Source organism: Cebus imitator, unplaced genomic scaffold (genome assembly GCF_001604975.1).
Source record: "Cebus imitator isolate Cc_AM_T3 unplaced genomic scaffold, Cebus_imitator-1.0 Scaffold129, whole genome shotgun sequence".
Taxonomy (NCBI): Eukaryota; Metazoa; Chordata; class Mammalia; order Primates; family Cebidae; genus Cebus; species Cebus imitator.
Genome location: NW_016107444.1, coordinates 888,057 through 909,795, shown reverse-complemented (window position 1 = coordinate 909,795; position 21,739 = coordinate 888,057). Strand labels below are relative to the sequence as shown.

The following is a 21,739-nucleotide window of genomic DNA, read 5'->3' as shown; positions in this document are numbered from 1 at the left end:
CACAGGTAAAGTGATACAAGAGTGTGGAAATTCTTCCTTCCAGCAGGAGATACTGGAATTAGATACTAGGGACATTTCTTGGTTTTGGCATTCCAGCATCTGTTCTCTTTCTTCTTCTTTTTTATTTTTTTTTTTGAGACAGAGTTTCGCTCTTGTCACCATGCTGAAGTGCAATGGTGTGATCTTGGCTCACTGCAACTTCCACCCCCCAGGTTCAAGCAATTCTGCCTCAGCCTCCCGAGTAGCTGGGATTACAGGTGCCCGCCACCATGCCTGGCTAATTTTTGTATTTTTAGTAGAGATGGGGTTTCACCATGTTGGCCAGGATGATCTCGAGCTCCTGACCTCGTGATCCACCCGCCTCAGCCTCCCAAAGCGCTGGGATTATAGGAGTCAGCCACCACGCCCAGCTGCCTCTCCTTCTTGTAATAGCACCTCAGCTGTCACTTGGGGAATCATCCCTCTGCCATTCATGGGCCATGTAGTTTTGGTGGGGTGAGGAGGTGACAGGGTATGTCACCCTTCTGACTGTAGAAATTGGTTTGGGGCTGGGCATGAGACCTAAATTGGTCCAATGAGGCTCAAAGCCTGGGACTTTCTTGGGAAGCTGTGGAAAGGATCTGCTCCTTTTTTAGTGTGTCTGGAGCTTCTGAAGACCACGGCACTCAGAAGTTTATGAACACGGAGGAGAAGAGACAGAAATATGGGAAAAGACTGAGGGGGAGACCAAGTACTGATGACATTGTTTGGGCCTGGATCTAGTCAGGCCTGAAATATGTATTTCTTCTCTCTGGGTTTTTCCAGATAAGTGACCCAATAATTTTCCTTTTTCTGAGTCCAACATGAGCTGGTTTTCTGTAATTCACAACTGAGAGGTGTTGACTAGTAAAGTGTCACTGGAGAGCACGGGATGGAGGAGCAGCTAGAGCAGAAGCCCAGTGGACATTACCTCTGGGCCCATTCGAGAGCTACAAGGAACCCACTGGGAACAGGAATCCATGGCCCTGGGTGGTGTGAATGCCAAGGACATCATGAGCACGAGATGCCACTGAGACCCCAGAAGCACGCTAGAACAGCACTCACCTGCTTACAGCTGATAAGAAGATGCCAATGGACTTGAGAAGCTTTTCTAAACAACAGCCAGTCATATAGCTGTATGACAAGTTAAAGAGTGAGTTTCAGGGTGGTTTTTCACACAGAAGCCAGATCCCATGCCTGATCTCTGGTGGGTGGCCCAGGGTGGCCAAGTAGCTGAACTATGCCCCTTTACCCTGAGAGGGGCCACCAGCTGAAGGGGAAGTGGCAAACAGGGTTGGAGGGAAGGGGTGCTGGCTGTTCACTGTTCTCCAGGAAGCTCCTCTGTGGTACTTCAGCCACCCTGGCTCTGACAGGCTCTCTAGGGAACAAGGAGGCTCTGATGAATTCAGGTCTCTGGAGAAGCTGGAAGTCAATATCCCAAACCTCTCTAAGCTGTGCCCGCTGCATTTTTGGTCTCAGCATAGTTCATGACTTTGTGTCTCATTCTTAGATTTCCCTAAAAAGAGCCAGCTTCATCATTAATTCTCAATTTTTTTTTTTTTTTTTTTTTTGAGACGGAGTTTCGCTCTTGTTACCCAGGCTGGAGTGCAATGGCGCAATCTTGCTCACCGCAACCTCCGCCTCCTGGGTTCAGGCAATTCTCCTGCCTCAGCCTCCTGAGTAGCTGGGACTACAGACACGCGCCACCATGCCCAGCTAATTTTTTGTATTTTTAGTAGAGACGGGGTTTCACCATGTTGACCAGGATGGTCTCGATCTCTTGACCTCGTGATCCACCCGCCTCGGCCTCCCAAAGTGCTGGGATTACAGGCTTGAGCCACCGCGCCCGGCCTAATTCTCAATTTTGTACTTGGAGGTCACTATCCTTATGAAGAATTGGCTTCCTAATAAGAATAATAGGAGATGGTGGAAAAATTAAACTCTGATTTAAAACAACCTCAGTATTTAATGTTATTTTTTAATGTGAGTCTTTGCAAAAAGCCTCATTATAATAAAGCACCCAAAGCACGCATCAGCTTAGATACAAGGTATGAAATCAAGCCACAACAGAAAAGGAACCAGTCAACAATTACCAGGCTCATAACACATCAGAGGCTCTTAGAACACTTAAGAAATTAGCTGAAATTATTGCAGCTCATGGAGGATGACTGAGAGCCTCCAATGCTGATAAAGGCTAATGTAATGGGTTGGAGGTAATGGTGCTTTGTTTGGGCGGGGGGTGTGTGAAGCAAATTATCTCTGCTGCACCCTGGTTCCCAGGATGCCAATAGAAGTAGAGACAGATTGGCTCATTAGGAAAGGCCCTTTACTGCAAAAATAGTGTTTGCTCTGGAGCCAGGCTGCCCTGCCTGTTGCCGCCATAGCTGGGGCCAGGCATCAGCCCACATGGTGGTCTTTTTATTCCTACATTGTCCCCACCCTGCTCCCTCAACCCCTACCCCTGTTCCTGCCTCAGTGCATTCTCCACTTTTTCTTCAGTTTCCAGCTAGGCTGACCAACTTTTATCACCTTCTGTTTCCTTTGTCCTGGGCTAGTCTTTCTTTCTTTTTTTTTTTTTAGAGAGGGGCTCACTCTGTCGCCCAGGCGGAAGCACAGTGGTGCAATCACAGCTCACTGCAGCCTTGAACTCGTGGCCTCAAGTGATCCTTTTGTCTCAATATCCTGAGTAGCTGGGACTACAGGTATGTGGCACCATGTCCAGCTATTATTTTTCCTGTATTTTTTGTAGAGACAGGGGTCTTACTATGTTGCCCAGGCTGATTTTAAACTCCTGGATTCAAGTAATCCTCTTGCCTTCCAAAGTGTTGGGATTATATGCGTAAGCCACTGTGCCAGCTTTGTTTTTTGTTTGTTTTTTTCTTCCTTTTCATGGAGAATGGAGTTTTACTATGTTGCCCATGCTGGTTTTGAACTCCTGGGGTCAAGTGATCCTTCTGCTTCTGCCTCCCCTAAGTGTTGAGACTACAGGTGTGAGCCACCAGCCCTGGTTAGTCTTGTTTTCATCGTCATTCACTATACATATTTCCAGGAATTAGTTCCAGGACACATTGTTTGAGTCCTGGATCTAAGAACACGGGATAAAGGAGCAATGTTGGGGCCGACAGTCAGCAGTAGCTAACAAGTACCAGCTCCTGTTGTGTGCTGGGCACTGTGCTTACTGCTTTGCTTGCATTGTCTCATGTAATCCTCACCACGGCCCTCCAGTGGGTGCTGTTAGTATTTCCATTTACCTCCTGAGTAACATGAGGTAACAATCTCAGGTCGATAACTTGTCCAAGGTCCCACAGTGAGCTGATGGAACCGAGATTTGAACCTAGGCAGTCTGATTCAGATTCCAACTCTTACTGTTAGGCCTTCTGGCTTGTAGACAAATGGAGGGAGGGGGCTTTGCAGATGAACTCCCTGTGTGATGATGCAGGTGGAGCTGTGGTCTGCACTGAGTAGTAGACACGATGGTGTATAGGCTTTCAGGCAGATAAACAAGGTTCTAACCTTATATCTACCATTTGCTAGTAAATTACTCAACCTTTTCAAGGCTCATCTTTCTTATTATAAAATGGAATAATACCAATTAACTATTAGGTTGGGTGTTAGGCCCAAATGAGATAATATTTGTACAGTATATATCTCAGTGTCTAGAACATAAAAAGACTCAATAGCCTGGGCGAGGTGGCTCATGCCTGTAATCCCAGCACCTTGGGAGGCTGAGGAAGGCGAATCATTTGAGGTCAGGAGTTCAAGACCAGCCTGGCCAACATGGTGAAACTCCATCTCTACTAAAAATATAAAAATTAGCTGGGCATGGTGGTGCACACCTGTGATCCCAGCTACTCCAGAGGCTGAGGCATGAGAATCGCTTGAACCCAGGAAGCAGACATTGCAGTGAGCCATGATTGCACCACTGCACTTCAGTCTGGGCAACAGAACAAGACTCTCAAAAAAAAAAAAAGACTTGGCCAGGCATGATGGCTCACGCCTGTAATCCCAGCACTTTGGGAAGCTGAGGAAGGTGGATCACCTGAGGTCAGGAGTTCGAGACCAACCTAGCCAACATGGTGAAACCTCATCTTTACCAAAAAAGTACAAAAATTAGCTGAGCGTGATAGTGGGCACCTGTAATCCCAGCTACTCGGTGGACTGAGGCAGGAGAATCGCTTGAACCCAGAGGCGGAGGTTGCAGTGATCGAGATCATGCCATTGCACTCCAGCCTGGGTGACAGAGGGAGACTCCATCTCAAACACACACACACACACACACACACACCCTCAATAAATGGTAACTAACAATTTTATCATTTAATATATAAATCCTTAGTTTTACTCATCTATTCTGAAAGTTCAAGGTTGAAAAAAGGGTTTAGGCTTATGTGGGACTATGTGGTTGTCAATTTTGCAAAAAATAATGATGCTATGATGCTATATTGTTTTCTTCCAAAATCTGCCATAACTGGAGGGCTGAGTAGGAGAAGCGGGTTTGCTAATTCAAAACACTGTATCAATTCAGGCAGTCTATTTTCTCTGTTGTATGACAAAGTTGCAAAAGGTTAGGAGATTATGAATAATTCTGGGTGTAGAATACTGAATCTACAACTGTTTATTTATTTATTTATTTATTTATTTTTTATTTATTTTTTTTTTTTTAGACGGAGTTTCGCTCTTGTTACCCAGGCTGGAGTGCAATGGCGCGATCTCGGCTCACCGCAACCTCCGCCTCCTGGGTTCAGGCAATTCTCCTGCCTCAGCCTCCTGAGTAGCTGGGATTACAGGCACGCACCACCATGCCCAGCTAATTTTTTGTATTTTTAGTAGAGACGGGGTTTCACCATGTTGACCAGGATGGTCTCGATCTCTTGACCTCGTGATCCACCCGCCTCGGCCTCCCAAAGTGCTGGGATTACAGGCTTGAGCCACCGCGCCCGGCCTACAACTGTTTATTAAAAGCATGGTTCATTGCAAGTATCTTACCAATAAGTGCAGAATAAAAATGAAAAAAAGAAAAATAGGAAAAAGAAAAAAAGAAAAGCATGGTTCATTCATTTAGTAAGCACAGACTGAGTACCCACTAAATGTAAGGCACTATGATTGGCACTTCAGAAATGAAGAATGATGTAATGCCTAATGTAATAAGTGCAATGACCAAGTAAGAAAAGCAGCGGGCTGAACACAGAATGCTCAGACACACTGACGTTTAAGTGGGGGATTGGGGTGGGAAAGATCCTGCAATAGCAACTGAGAAACGGTGGGAGAAAGTAGAAGAGAGGACAGTTAAAGAAGAGGCTGTGGGGGCTGGGCGCTGTGGCTCACACCTGTAATCCCAGCACTTTGGGAGGCCAAGGAGGGCAGATCACGAGATTAAGAGATCAAGACCGTCCTGGCCAACATGGTGAAACCCTGTCTCTACTAAAAATACAAAAATTATCTGGGCATGGTGGTGCACGCCTGTAGTCCCAGCTACTCAGGTGGCTGAGGCAGGAGAATATTTTGAGCCTGGGAGGCAGAGGTTGCAGTGAGCTGAGATGGTGCCACTGCACTCCAGCCTGGTGACAGACTGTCTCAAGAAAAAAAAAAAGAAGAAGATGAAGAGGCAGTGGTCAAGCAAGGCCAGAACTAGGGTGAGGTGAGGAAGGCACTTGCTTGGGATCTGAAATTTAAAGGGGCACCAAAAAACTCAGTCATCAAATAATATTTCAATATACTATTTAAAATAATCAAATTAATATTAAAAAGTCCATGATGGCCCAGGCATGGTAGGTAGCTCACAACTTTAATCCCAGCACTTTGGAAGGTCAAGGTGGGAGGGTCACTTGAGCCCAGGAGTTTGAGACCAGCCTGGGAAACAGCAACAGCAAGATCCAACCTTTATTTAAAAAATTTTTTTTTTAAATTCCAGGCTGGAGTGCAATGGTGTAATCTCGGCTCACTGCAACCTCCGCCTCCTGAGTTCAAGTGATTCTCCTGCCTCAACCTCCTGAGTAGCTGGGATTACAGGTGCCTGCCACCATGCCCAGCTTATTTTTGTATTTTTAGTAGAGATAGGGTTTCACCATCTTGGCCAGGCTGGTCTCAAATTCCTGACCTCTGGTGATCCACCCACCATAGCCTCCCAAAGTGCTGAGATTACAGGTGTGAGCCACTGCACCAGGACCCTCAACAACCTTTTCAAGAAGCTTCACTGGGGCGCACGCCTGTAATCCCAGCATTTTGAGTTCAGGGGTTTGAGACCAGCCTGGCCAACACGGCAAAACCCCATCTCTACTAAAAATACAAAAGTTAGCTGGGCATGGTGGTTCATGCCTATAGTCTCAGATACTTGGGAGGCTGAGGCAGGAGAATAGCTTGAACCCGGGAGGCAGAGCTTGTGGTGAGCTGAGATCGTGCCATTGCATTCCAGCCTGGGCCACAGAGAAAGACTCTGTCTTAAAAAAAAAAAAAAAAAAAAAAAAAAAAAAAAAAAAAAAAAAAAAAAAAAAAAAAAAAAAAAAAGTTTCACCATGAAAAGCAGAAACTGGGATTGGGTGGAATATAGATTTGAGATGGGATTCAACTTTATTTTTTTAAGTAGAAGAGATTTCAGCATATATAAATGCTGAAAAACACTGGTAATGAGGCAAAGGTTAAAGCTATAGGAGAGAAAGAATAAGCAGATAGGAAGAGGTTCAAGTGTACAACAAATAGAGGATTAGCCCTAGACGAAGGTATACCTACTTCAACTCTGATGGAAGCAAGAGGTTGGGGTGAGAAAGAAGATACAATTATAGGTTGGGAAGATGGGAAGCTGAGAGAGTGCTTGACTCTAAGGATTTTTTTATCACCTTTTTTTTTTTTTAATCACCAGATGTCCTGTTCTAAAATATTAGAATCAAGAGACAACTCTTTCGACAATCTCCTTTCCTTTCCATTTTTGAAGATTGCCTAATTTTTTTTTCTGTTCAGCAAAGGATACGTGATTCTAAGCCAGGTGGTCAAGCGTATCAGGAACAAACTGGCTCCCTGGGAAAACTCCTGCTCCAGTTCAGGGGCAGTCTTGCCTTGGTTGGTTTCAATGAACTTGTCGAGGATGTGACTCCTTGCAACTTTGCCAGCGTTGTCCCACTCTTGTAAAAAACTTAAGAGCCTGCTAATTGCTGCCTGCTCCTTTATAGAAGTCATGATCAATCAGTCCTGGAGCTGGCTACAGAGGGAGGGAAAACAGACAGGTTACCAGAATGTTTAGAATCATGCAACTCCATTGTTTTACTAGCAATCAACTGGAGGCAAGGGGTGGCTCTATCACACACGTGGGTGTAGTTATGTGCAAAATATACTCTGGGACTGGTCACCTGCTGCTTGAATGGGGAGGCTGTAGCTGGAGTGTAATGGGATTAATAATATCAATGTGCTAAACGTCTGCTCTTTAAGAACTAAAATTTTGGTCGGGTGCGGTGGCTCATGCCTGTAATCCCAGCACTCTGGGAGGCCAGGGTGGGCAAATCATGAGGTCAGGAGTTTGAGACCAGCCTGGCCAACATGGTGAAACCCCATCTCTACTAAAAATACAAAAAATTAGCTGGGCGTAGTGGTAGATGCCTGTAATCCCAGCTACTCGGGAGGCTGAGGCAGGAGAATCACTTAAGCCCGGGAGGTGGAGGTTGCAGTGAGCTGAGATCATGCCTCTGCACTCCCAGCCCTGGCTATAGAGCAAGACTCCATCTCAAAAAAAAAAGCAAAAAAAACCACTAAAATTTTAGCCCTTTGGCTTCTCTCCTGATGCCAGCAACTAAAAGACCACAGCATCCAGTTGAGATAAAAGTGCTTGCTAAGGACAGGCGTGGTGGCTCATGCCTGTAATTCCAGCACTTTGGAAGGCCCAGGCAGGCGGATCGCCTGAGGTAAGGAGTTTGAAACCAGCCTGGCCAGTGTGATGAAACCCTGTCTCTACTAAAAATACAAAAAATTGGACCGGGTGCAGTGGCTGACGCCTGTAATCCCAGCACTTTGGGAGACCAAGGCGGGTGGATCAGGAGGTCAGGAGTTGGAGACCAGCCTGGCCCACATAGTGAAACTCCATCTCTACTAAAAATACAAAAATTAGCTGGGTGTGATAGCACACATCTGTAATCCTTTTACTGAGAAAGGAGAATCGCTTGAAATGGGGAGGTGGCGGTTGCAGTGAGCTGAGATCACACCACTGCACTCCAGCCTGGGCGACAAATCAAGACTCTGTCCCAAAAACAAAACAAAACAAAACCAAAAAACCAAAAACCAAAAACCAAAATGGTTGCCTGTAATCCCAGCTACTCAGGAGGCTGAGGCAGGAGAAATCTCTTGAACCTGGGAGGCGGGTTGCAGTCAGCCAAGATCATCCAGCCTGTGAACAGAGCAAGACACTGTCTCAAACAAAAAAGTAAAAAACAAAACTTAGACCTCTTTTGTGGCTTACTTCATACAGGGTCAGAGGCTTGAGGTCTGGAGAGACGTGGCCTCCCTCTTGTGCCAATCACCTAAGTTAAAGTGCTCCTTAACCTTGTACCTTGGGCTTTTATACTAACTCTTAAAAACAACTTAAAAAAAAGTTAGTGGGAAGAAAAAGTTCCCATTCCATAGTTGGATTAATGGGCTGTGGTTTGTAGGAGTCTGTGTCCTTGGGAGAGTGTTTTCAGTGGGGGAGGGAAGGTTTAAGATAAACCCGTTTTCCAAAAATAGTTGTGATTGAAAGTGTTATTATCCATAACAAATGTTAGTGCTGATGGGAGAGAGGTATGTGCCATTCTTTTGTCTAACAGACAAGTGAAAGTCATATTTCACATTATCATGGGGTTTTCTGTGATTTACAGAATATTTGTGAAACATTACTTGCAGGGGCCATGATTGATATGGAGAGAACAGCTTGTGTGTAGGAGAGATGTGTATTTCACGAAGACTGTTCAACATGAAATTTACAGTCCCATAAAGTGCTTCTACATCTTCGCCAGAGATCTAGTTAAAAGGACTTTACAGTCTGAAACATCCTAAAATTGATTCTAAATTAACGTTTCCTCACATGTATTTGAGATATTGATGGGACCCAGCTATCAGAATTTTATTAGGGAGCAATAATCTGAGGTATGCAGAGACAGACATACATACACACCAACCTCTACTGCTCCCCAGAGGACATGGAGTGTGTGCTTCCAGAAGGGCGTCCACACTGCCTCCAGGATGGAGACAACCACGAAATCTAGCTGGCCTTAAGAACCAGGTGAATGACTGCGGACCAACCTAAACACAAAAATGACCAAACTCCCTCATGGGATCAAGCATCAATTACTGTGAATGTCATTGCAGTCATAAGTCTGAGAATAACTTAGGGAGGCTGTGGCTGCCTTCAACAGCCAAACTAACATCAAGAAAACGGGGGTGAATGGCTATTCTAGACCCCAGGGAGGTGGGGTTGAGACACCACCACTAGCTTTATCAGGCAGGAAAGCACCCTGGGCCCCTGCCCTGCCTTGAATGGGCCCTTTCTGGTATCAAAACTCAATGTGCTATTAGAGATGCATCTAGCAATTCTGGGACACCAAGGGCACTCCACATTACGGCTCCTTGATGCTTCCTTGGACCTCAGTCTCCCCTGTCTTCTTTGGAGACAGGAAAAGAAACATCAACAAATGGCAGCTTTAAAAGTCACTGTGATGCAGCTGTAAATCTTATACATGTGGTGAAGGCCCATAGTGTGGCTCTGTATAAGGTACAGCAGGAGACGCAGAGATGAATACGGTGCTGCAGGGCCCTGGAGGAGCTCCTAATCTTGGGAGAGTGGAGTCAGACTGGGTTCAAAGCTCAGCTCCGCCACTTGCTATTTCAAAAAGAATCAAATAGTAATAGCACCTGCCTCACCTTGCTGCCCCCTAGTCTCTCCTCACAGAGAAGGCCCCTTTAAACTCTTTTGGCTATTTCTTCTGCTGTTTACCTCTGTATTTCCAAGTAGCCAGCTTACACTACTCGTTATGGGCTGCATTGTGTTTCCCCCAAATTCCTGTGTTGAAGTCCTAACTACCAGTACCTCGGGATGTGGTTGTAATTGCAGATACGGTCTTTAAAGAGGAAATTATTAGGTTTAAATTGTGTCATTAGGGTGGGCCCATATCCTATATGACTGGTGTCCTTATAAGAAGAGGTGATTAGGATACAGACACACACAGAGAGAAAACCAGGTGAAGACACAGGGAAAACATGGCCATCTGCAAGCCAAGCAGAGAGGCCTCAGAGGAAATCAACACTGTGACATCTTGATCTCAGCTCCAGCCTCCAGAACTATGAGATGATGAATTTCTGTCATTTAGGTTACCTAGTCTATAACACTTTGTTATGGCAGCTCTAGCAAACTAATGCACGGCTATCATTGGATACATCAACCTTAGGCAACCTTTGTGTATTTATCATTATGGCAGTTGAGGAATTAGGTCGGTCTTCATTTTTTTTTTTTTTCTGAGATGAGGTCTCACTATGTTGCCCAGCCTGGAGCTGCAGTTGCTACTCACAGGTATGATCACAGCACACTACATCCTCAAACTCCTGGCCTCAAGCAGTCCTCCTGCTTCAGCCTCCTGAGTACCTGGGGCTAAAGGTGCATGCCACCTTGCTCAGCAGAGGAATCAGTTTTATTGTACCACTCTGTCTCCCATTTTTTCTCTCTCTATTCTCACAACATAATTTCCCATAATTTATAGTTAAATCAAGTGTTTACATTATTATTATAATTTTTTTTTTTTTTTTGAGACGGAGTTTCCCTGTTGTTACCCAGGCTGGAGTGCAATGGCGTGATCTCGGCTCACTGCAACCTCCGCCTCCTGGGTTCAGGCAATTCTCCTGCCTCAACCTCCTGCGTAGGTGGGATTACAGGCACGCGCCACCATGCCCAGCTAATGTTTTGTATTTTTAGTAGAGACGGGGTTTCACCATGTTGACCAGGATGATCTCGATCTCTTGACCTCATGATCCACCTGCCTTGGCCTCCCAAAGTGCTGGGATTACAGGCTTGAGCCACCGCGCCCGGCTATTATTTTTTTTTTAAGAGATGGAATCTCACTGTGTCACCTAGGCTGGAGTGCAGTGGCATGATCTCAGCTCACTGCAGCCTCTGCCTCCCAGGTTCCAGTGATTCTCCTGCCTCAGCTTCCCAAGTAGATGGGATTACAGGCATGTGCCACTACGCCTGGCTAATTTTCGTATTTTTAATAGAGATGGGGTTTTGCTTTTTTGGCCGGGCTGGTCTCGAACTCCTGAGCTCAAGTGATCTGCCTGCCTCAGCCTCCCAAAGTGCTGGGATTACAGGCAGGAGCCACCGCGCCCTGCATGTTTACATGATTGATCAAGTAAATAAACTCTTCACTCAAGTAGCAAACTACTATTACATATTTTTCTTACAGTTTGGTTTTACCTGGAGTTAATAATTGTCATTTCTTTTTTCCCATTGTTTGGTTTGAAGTACCAAGGGCTATTTTTTCCCAAATGTTCCAAATATGTAGCAATTATTTTTAGAAATGTTTAATCCATAACTGATTAATTCCATCTTTTCCCTGGAAACCTCTGTCCCACAAATCTCTTTCTACTACAGTTTAGACTGGCTGCTCACTAAGGCTGGTATGCAAATGTCCTGGGATTTCCTCTTGCCAAGTTTTTCTGACAGATGCCCATTCCCTGGTTCTCACATCTTCTTCTTTCTTTGTGTACTCCCTTGTTTTGTCCTGGAAAGTCTAAAAATATCTTTTTTGACCACATGTTGGATTGGCTGGGTATATAATGCTGCATTAGAAATAAGCTATCTGGCTAAACGTGCTGGCTCATGCCTATAATCCCAGCATGTCGGGAGGCCGAGGCAGGAGGATCACTTGAGCCCAGGAGTTTGAGACCAGCCTGGGGGAACACAGTGAGATTCCCCCCTACCACCAAAAAAAAAAAAAAAAAATTAGCCAGGTATAGTGGCACACACTTGTAGTTTCAGCTACTTGGGAAGCTAAGGTGGCTGAGGTGGGAGGATTGCCTGAGCACAGGAGGTCGGGGCTGCAGTGGTCTGTGATCATGCCACTCAACTCCAGCCTGGGCAACAGAGCAAGACCCTGTCTCAAAACAACAACAACAACAACAACAATAACAACAAAGCTTCCCTCAGATTGACCCTCCCCAGTTGCTGTTGCTCATGAGAAATCTGAAGTCATTCTGATTCCTGTGCCTTTGTCTATTTTTTTCACTCCTGATGATTTTAAAACCTTTCTGAAATTGTATGATGATATGCCTTGGTGAAGGTCTTTTTTCATTTACTACATTAGGCCCTTGGTGGGCTCTTTAAATTACTGTAGCCTTCAGTGTTTGGATATTTATTAGGAACTAGTCTTCTCACTGGGGAATTCATAAATGTCAGTCAGTGGAGGGTTTTTTTTTTCTCATCTCTCCTAGAGCCATCAGGGTCTCTGGAGAAGACTTTTGTGCTTTCCCAGGGAGGGTGAGAGAGTAGGGGTGCTATTACAGACACCTTGCCGTGGCATGTTGGGAGTCGGGTGGGGGAAGGGCTCATGCAATGCCACGTGTAAGACCTTCCCTCCACCGATCAGTTTTCCACTCTATGTCTCATTCCTGCCCTTCAAACTCTGCCTGAGGTCCCTGTGCAAGGAGACCTACAGAGTCCAACTTCAGTCCTCTTCATGAAGCAAGAGAGTTTAGAGTTGTTTTCTTCTTGGCGATTGAGCATCTGGAGCATGGGCGAAGTGCTCTGCACACAGAAGTCAGTGAATCCCCCTAGGCTGGGCTCCATACCTCATTTCTGACCTTCGGTGGTAATTTGTGCTTTCAAGCATTAAGCTTCTTAGAGGTCAAACTGGCTGCATTGACTGGTTTCTTGTTGGTAATCTCCCCTTGTTGCCACTTGCTTGCAATTTCCTCTGCTTCAAGCCGGTTAACCTCCCTGCACCTGCCTTCTACCTTCCAAATATTTGTTGAGTTCTTTCATATGCTGTTTCCTCCTTCTGTGAACTTTTGTGACTGAATGCCTTTTTATATTTCTTCAGCAGGGTTATGTCGCTGAAGTTTTTGAGAAGTAGGGGGAGATAAAAGACATTACAGATATTTAATTAAGAGCCTCTAGCCATGTATTATTTATTTATCTCGACTTTTCTTTAATAGTAAGTTTGATGAAGGTTGCAAAAAAAAAAAAAGACCCATTAACTACCATTTTAAAAAATAATTTAAAAAGACCAAAATGTATCAATTTCAAGAGTCAGTTGCTGGGATAAATTTTATATTGAAGTTTGTTAACCGCTAAGGAAAAAGGGATGTTATCTGCCTTTCCTGGTAAAGGGAGAAGGAATGAAGGCAGGGAGAAAAAACTGACATTTTTTGAGTGTTAAGAGATAGCCACATACCATATCCATAAAAGCACACACACACACACACACACACACATTATATGGTTGTCTCAAAATAAAAAAAAAAGCTTCCCTCAGATGGACCCTCTCCAGTTGCTGTTGCTGATGAGAAATCTGAAGTCATTCTGATTCCTGTGCCTTTGTCTATTTTTTTCACTCCTGATGATTTTAAAGCCTTTCTGAAGTTATATGATGATATGACTTGGTGAAGGTCTTTTTTCATTTACTACATTAGGCCCTTAGTGGGCTCTTTAAATCACTGTATCCTTCAGTGTTTGGATATTTATCAGGCAACTAATCTTTGTTTATAGAAACAGGGTCTCTCTGTGTTGCCCTGGCTGATCTCAAACTCCTGGCCTCAAGTTATCTTCCCACCTCCTACTCCCAAAGCACTGGAATTACAGGTGTGAGCCACAGCACCTGGCCTACATTCTTTGTTTTAATCCTCTTAAGATCCTCAGGAGGTCATCATTATCCACAATTTTCAGATGAAGAAACTAAGGTTTAGAAGGGTTGCTCATTTATTGAAGATCTTGAAGCTAAGTAGGGATGGGAATGGGATTTGAACTTAGATCTGCATATAACGCCGAAGTCCAGGTTTTTCCCCACTAAACTAAGGGCATGGATCCTGTTTCTGTGCTCCAAGATGTCACCAATCCTGTTGTCAGATTTGGTGGTTAGCTTGCCGCCCACTGTGCTTGGCCTCTCTGAATGACTCTGACTCTCCTCAGAGCTTTTTTCCTAACCCCAGTCTCCCCTGGTTCTCCAGACTCTGAATCCTCAGTTGCCTTGGCAGGATGTGGCCTTTGCATGTCATTTTCCCATTCTCAGTTCTCTTCTTATGCTTTGTCATCCCTGGGTGACCCCATTCACCCCATCACTTCAAATTACATCTATAGGCTCATGATTCTCAAATCCAAATCCTTAGTCCAGGCTTCCTGCTTGAGCTCCGTACTTAAGTGACCGGCAGACTCTTCATTGGTATGTGTCACAGGCTCCTCAAGTCAACAGGTCCCAAACTGAACTCATCAACTCACACCTGCCCCTTGCCCTGTGCTGGTCCTATGTCACTGCCTGGGCCACCACCCTCCTTGTCAGCCAAAAGTTGTGTTTGACTTATTCCCCTCCCTTGCCCTCATCTGAACTGTTGCCATCTCCTGCCAATTATATGTCCTAAATCTCCCAGAGATCAGTTTATCTATCTTCACCTCCACTGCCACTATTTTAGTTCCACACCCTTGTTCCTCATATGGATTACTGTCACAGCCTCCTACTGGTCTTCAGGCTGGCCCCGGCCTAAACTCCAGGCTTGCCCCAGCCTAAATCTCTCTTGATGTGAGATGTTGTTGTTGTTGTTGTTTTGAGACAGGGCTTTGCTCTGTTACCCAGGCTGGAGTGCAGTGGCAGGATCATAACTCACTGCAGCTTCAACCTCCTGGGTTCAAGTGATCCTCCCACCTCAGCCTCCTGAGCAGCTGGGACTACAGCCGCATGCCACCATGCCCACCTAATTTTTATTTTTCTATTTTTTTTTCTTTGTAGAAGTGGGGGTCTTGCTTTGTTGCCCAGGCTGGTGTCAAACTCTGGGGCTCAAGCAATCCTCCTGCCTCGGCCTCCCAAAGTACTGGGATTACAGGTGTGAGCCACCAGACCAGGCTTTGATGTGAGATTTTTTTAAAAAGTGCAAATCTGACAGATTTCCCTGCTTTAACCTCATTAGTGATTCCCTATTACTTAAGGATAAAGTTTCAAACATTTCAGGCCAAAGAACTTCCATCTAACTTTGACCCTAAGTGAAACCTGACACCCCCACCCCAACCCTTGCCTCAACCTATGTCACTGCTTCTAAATCAGGAAGGGGGCTGCCCACTGTCCTACACCTCAAACACCATTCTCTAAATCCCTACTACTGTCCCTGAACCCTTCCTCCTCCTCTGAGGCCAGGCCATCTGTCTTTCCCTCCCTACCTTGCCTCAGTGCTGATCAATGACTTCGACACATAAGTCTTCCTGTTCACCTGAGAGTCACTAGGCAATTTCAACATCAATATGCTCCATCTTTGTAATTTGGGTGGCTAGCATGGTCTCTGACAAATCACAGGCACTCAGTAAGTGTTAAACTGATACCCAACATACTGTGCTCAGAAAGAGCACTTTAATTTTCTTAGCTCTGCACATTAGTTAATTGAACAGATTCCCAGGTGCCAACTGAGAGCCAAGTATTGGGTTTGGAATCGGTTAACATGACAAACACAGACCCTGCCCTCAGGTGCTTACAGACTGGCAAGGCAGACAGTGTGTAGACCTTTCCTCCACCAATCAGTGGAGGGAAAAATCACAAGCAACAAGGTGATTTTTTTTTTTTTTTTTTGAGACAGAGTCTTGCTCTGTTGCCAGGCTGGAGTGCAGTGGCGAAATCTCGCTCACTGCAACCTCTGCCTCCTGGGTTTACGCGATTCTTCCGCCTCAGCCTCCTGAGTAGCTGGGACTACAGGCGTGTGCCACCATGCCTGGCTAATTTTTGTATTTTCAGTAGAGACAGGTTTTCACCATGTTGGCCAGGATGGTCTCTGATCTCTTGACCTCGTGATCTGCCCACCTTGCCCTCCCAAAGTGTTGGGATTACAGGCGTGAGCTACCGTGCCTGGGCACAACAAGGCGATTTTAATGAATGGTGGAGAGCACTCTGATGGGATACATCCCAGGTTCTGTTGGCGCACAGAGGAGAGACACAGAATGCAGACTCCAGCAACCTCCGGCTTTCACCTCCAACCAACAATGCAACATTCATACCCAAGACCCACACCCCAAATCTATGACTGGCTAGCACCATCCACCTGTGAAATCTACAGCTCCCAGCTCCTTACCTTCCCACCTCTTCCATCTGTTCTCAGAAGTCCTACTTTTTTGGGGTTTAACAAAGAAAGTTATAGGCCATTAGGTAAGAATGTCATCATACTCTTCTTTCTTTGTCTCTATCCATACCCATCCTTCTCCTCTCCTTCTCTACCCATCTACCAGAGCTTTGCATCCATCCATCCTGCCTCCTCAGGGCCTTCATTCTACTCATTACTCCTGCCTCCCTTGTATCCTCAACCCCTCTATTTAGCCATTTTTCTGGTTAGCCTTGATTTTTACCTATCTTTATTATTATTTGTTTATCAATATACTTCTTTGAGAAAGGGGCTCACTCTGTCACCCAGGCTGGAGTACACCGCACCATCATAGCTCAGTGCAGTCTTGAACTCCTGGGCTCAAGTGATCCTCCTGCCTCAACATCCTGAGTAACTAGGAAGGACTACAGGTGTGCACCACCACGTCTGGCTAACTTAATTTTTTTTTTTTGGAAATGGAGTCTCACTATGTTGCCCAGGCTGGTTTGGAACTTCTGGCCTCAAGTGATTCTCCCACTCTGGCATCCCAAAGTGCTGGGATTATAGGTGGGAGCTACCCACTGTGCCTGGCCTAAGTTTTGCCTATCTTTAAACAAAAATAAGCAAAAATGAAAACAAAAACCTCAACCTCACATTCTTCTCCTCATCTCTCTGGTTTTCTGACTTCATAGCAAAGCTTCTGAAAACCAGTGTTCATACTCTTTCCTGTTTTGCCACAGACCATTCTCTCCTCAGTCCACGGCAGTCAGGCTTCTGCTCCACCACTGCCCTTCCATCATGTTGGCCAATGTCTCTGGGTTCAGCGAGGGTGTCTTAGTCCTTTGCTCGCTTGTCCTCTTACTGCAACAACTAATGTCATTGACCATTTTTCCTTTTTTTTTTTTTTTTTGAGATGGAGTCTTGCTCTGTCGCCCAGGTTGGAGTGCAATGGTGTGATCTCGGCTCACTGCAACCTCTGCCTCCCAGGTTCAAGCAATTCTCCTGCCTCAGCCTCCTGAGTAGCTGGGACTACAGGCATCCGCCACCATGCCTGGCTAACTTTTGTGTTTTCAGTAGAGATAGGGATTCACCCTATTGACTAGGCTGGTCTCAAACTCCTGACCTTGTGATCTGCCCACCTTGGCCTCCCAAAGTGCTGGGATTACAGGCGTGAGCCACTGCGCCCGGCCCTGACCATTTTTCTTACTCAAAATGCTTTCTTGCTTGACACCTCTTTACTATGGTGTCTTCTCTTGGTTTGCCTAAATCTCTGGCTATTGCCTCTCCCCATTATATGAGTCTCCAGTGCCTGTCACATTGTATTCTAAGTCCTCAGTAAGTTGCCTCATCAGACATTCAAACATGACTAGGAATCCCTCTGCCCCACCTCCAACCTCACTATCAGCAATTCCATTAAACATGAAATTCAGCAAATAGTGACAAGTATGTCCCGTGCCTTATGCTAGGCCTTTGGGGATAAATGTGAAAAAGACACAGTCCCTGCCCGCAAGTACACAGTTTGAGGGTGGCATACAGCCTTGTAAATAAGTGATTCCAATTCCAATAGTGTGGTAAGTACTGTGACAGAGTAGGTATAAGACATTCTAGAATGAGAGAGAGGGACATCTAACCTGGCCATGGTATGGGTGCTGGCTGGAGAGAAAGGCTTTCCAGAGATGTTATCCAGCCTGAAAAAAAATCTGCTGCTGTGGAAGAGGTGAGGAAAGTGTCTTCTAGGTAGAGGGAATCAAATCTGCAGTGGCCCAGAGCTGAGAGTGTAGGACATCAAGGATTGCAAGTGGGAGGCAGTACATACAGTGGTTAGAACATGGACTGTGGTGTTGGATAATCTTCCACTTCCCAGCTATGTGACCTTAGGCAAATTATCTAACCTCTTTAGGCTTCGGTTTCCCTACTTGTGATGAGGTGGTAATGGTTCGTAAGGGTCAATAAACTACCTAACATATAGAAAACTCTCAGTAAAACTTAGCTCTTATTTTCATTGTTGAGATTGCTCAGAACAGCCGGGGCACAGTATAAGGATGGAAGCAGCAGGAGATGAGGCTGGAAAAACAGGCAGAGGCCAGAGAATGAAGGGCCTCGTGTGCTGGCTGCAGGGTTCACACTCCACCCTGAGGGCGACGTGCAGGTACTGAAGGGTTTACGTGAGAGGGACAAGAAAAGACTCTCTTTTAGAAATATCTTGACTGCAGTGTAGAAAGGGGATCAGAAAGGGCAAGCTGGAGTGGGGGCACCAGTTAGGAAGTCATTCCTATAACCTTGACAAAGATGCTGATGATACTGGGGTTGGAGAGAAGCAGAAATGCCACACAGTTTGAAGAAACAGGACCTGGTGACTGACTGGCTGTGGAGGATGAAAGGTGGGGAGGAATCAAGGAGGATGCCTGGATAACTCTGCTTCCAGCTTCACAGAGAATACAGGGCCCATCAAGTGCAAACCTCTCCTCTTCCCTCTGTTCTTAACATCATTATATCAGCACCCAGCCTCTCCGTGTGCACTAGATTCTATGATCTTCAATCTTCTCATCTTCCCTGACTCCCCTCAAACACTTGCTCAATCCCCACCAACCCAAATACATATATAAACAAAGCGTTCCCCTACTTTTTCCTTAAGCTTCTACCCTTTCTACTTGCTTCACCCCCAGATTTCTCTATTAGCTCACTGTGGCCTACTGGATAAAGTCTAAACTCAATATGGCACTCAAGGCCCTTTGAAACTTGGCCCCAATCTAACTCCATCTCTAGTCACTTCCACATTGCAACAGCCTTGCATTCTCAACTCCCCAGGCCCTTCCAGGGCCCTCTGCATCTCAGTGTTGCTCTGCCATCAGGAGTGGCCAGGTTCCTTTTTGCCCTTTGGCAAACTCCCTGGGACAACTAGAGGTTTGCAGTTCTAGTCCCATCTATGCCATCTCTTCCTCTACTATGCTGTAAAACTTACCTGTCCTTCCCACTAGAGTGTGAGTTCCTCAAAGGCAGGGGTTGGTCTTCCCTACCTCTGTGTCCCTAGGGCCTGGCATAATGCCTGGCACAAAATAGATGTTGAATAAATGCTCGCTGAGTGAATGAGTGAAGAAATCAGCCAGCTCCTGTTGAGATGGTTATATCTGAACGCCTATGATATGTAGGTCCACAAAACTGCCAACTTCCCAAAGCTGCCATGTGTGGAGTGGCAGAATTTCCATCCAAGAAGGCCAGTGCAGTCTATGAGGCGTTTTACAGCTATGATGGGAAACAGCAATGTCAGCAACGGTGTCATCTTTGGACACTAAGGACAGGGATTCAGAGCCATGAACGGTCAGTTAAATTGTAATTGGAGTGAACTGTTCTTCTGCAAACCATCATGTTCTTTAGCTGCAGCCAAATGGCATTCAAGAAGGGGAGAGATTTTTTTGAAATGTCAAAGAAATTATTTCCAATTTGGTGCTCACAACCAGAGACTCTAATGATCAGTGGAAATGAGAAGAAAACAAATTAGCACTAATGGAAAATGGCTTTTGGAAAAGAGGATTTAATTTATAGTCAACTGATCATGGCAGGCAGCATGCAGTAAAAGTCAGCTTCACCAGCTTGATCATAAGAACTGGAGCACACATGGAATGCCAGAGAAAAATATATGTATGCCATCATGCTTATTGGGATCTCTCTGTAAGTGGCAGCCAATTAAAACAGTCATTATTTTACCTCGGAGAGAAAATGGTGTGAAAAATCAAGCGCGCAAAATTAAAATCCAGATTAGGAACCTCAGTCCAAATTGGTTTGTTTGTGGCCTTCTAACCTTGGCAAAGTCTTCTGCAAGGATGACAGACCTACTTTGTCTTCAGCCCAAAGTGGACTCTTTGTTTTTAATTTCCTCTCTACCTTCAGAGGTGATTAATAAATCTGGACTCATTCATAAATCATTTCTATGGTGGCCAAATGGTTCTTCATGCAGGGAAACTAAAATCACACAATCTCAAAAGCCCCAGCTCTCATTCTAAGCCAGAGGTCCTTAGCAACAAGCAAAGGGGAGGTATTAAAAGTAAAGAGATCAATAGGTCTTGTTTCTAAATAAAATTTCCCAGAGGGCTTTTCCCCCCTTAAATCAAAAGACACTTTCTGAAAGCAAGAGGCCTCCAAGGCATGGGTTGCCAGCCTGGCTCACTGTCCCCAGATGGCCTCGGAGACAACAGGCCAGCCACTGTCTCCTGTTCCTGCAAGTTTCATGTGCAGAATGACACAGAGGCCTTCTCCTTGGGCTCCATCCCTGACTCCTCACTCTCAGTTCTCCATTCAGAGATAGGAGGGAGAGAGAGAGAGAAACATTATCTCCTCAAACTTCCTAACAAGGTGTCCTTACTTCTCTTCTGGGGGCATATGCACTCCAATTTGTCACTTCCTTCTCATGGACCCCCTTCTGCTCCCTACTCGTAACCTGACAGACACCCCCATCCCTGCCACCCATCACTTCCTGGCAGATTCCATCTGCCCTCATCTTTTCCCCATATCTGCCCATTTTCTGTATCCTCTCCCCACAGGAACTCCTTCCTGTGAAATCCTGAAATCCTCTGCCTTCATCTTCTCCCCCTTGCCCTCTTCCATACCCACAGCCCCGCCTCTTCTTCTCCCCAGACTCACTTCTGCCTCCAACCCTGCTCCACAGACCTGCCCTCATCCTCTATCCACAACATGCAACTGGCTAAGTTTACCACACTCTCCTCGCCCCTTCACAGCTCTATGCTTCATCTTCCTTGACCCATTTCCCAGCCTTCCTTCCCTTCCCAACCTTTTCACTCTGCTCTTGAAAACCCTTGTTCCCAATCAGCTAAGTCTCCCCCATCCTTAGCCTCTCCAGTCACCTGCCAACCTCCAGTCTGCACCCAAAGCTGGCTCTACCCCAGGGCTCCCCTTCTGCATGGCTCTCCTGGTGGAAGCTGTTTAACTCTTATACCCCCAGGATTTCAGGGTTCAGAGAGGGCCTTATATCTCCTTGCAAAAGCTCAACTCAGTTCCTTATTCCACCACCTCTTTTTTTTTTTTAAGATGAAGTTTCACTTTTGTTGCCCAGGCTGGAGTGCAATGGTGCGATCTCGGCTCACTGCAACCTCCATCTCAGGGGTTTAAATGATTCTCCTGCCTCAGCCTCCCTAGTAGCTGGGATTATGGGTATGCACCACCATGCCTGGCTAATTTTGTATTTATTTTATTTTATTTTATTTATTTATTTATTTTGAGACGGAGTTTCGTTCTTATTACCCAGGCTGGAGTGCAGTGGCGCGATCTCGGCTCACCGCAACCTCCGTCTCCTGGGTTCAAGCAATTCTCCTGCCTCAGCCTCCCGAGTGGCTGGGACTACAGGCGTGCGCCACCATGCCCAGCTAATTTTTGTATTTTTAGTAGAGACGGGGTTTCACCATGTTGCCCAGGATGGTCTCGATCTCTTTTTTTT

The 21,739-nt window shown here is 45.7% G+C and overlaps 1 protein-coding gene across 3 annotated transcripts in view; it reads right to left on the bottom strand.

Annotated features, from left to right (window-relative positions):
- ARMH1 (armadillo like helical domain containing 1) overlaps positions 1-21,739 on the bottom strand; it is a 56,711-nt gene that overhangs the window by 31,364 nt on the left and 3,608 nt on the right. For all 3 annotated transcript variants that reach the window (XM_017540776.2, XM_017540777.2, XM_037742848.1), the window contains exons 2-3: positions 6,983-7,210; positions 1,084-1,152 (exon numbers count right to left, since the gene is read on the bottom strand). In XM_017540776.2, the coding sequence (XP_017396265.1) occupies positions 1,084-1,152; positions 6,983-7,188 (275 nt within the window). In that variant the 5' untranslated portion in view covers positions 7,189-7,210. The remainder of the gene's footprint in view (positions 1-1,083; positions 1,153-6,982; positions 7,211-21,739) is intronic.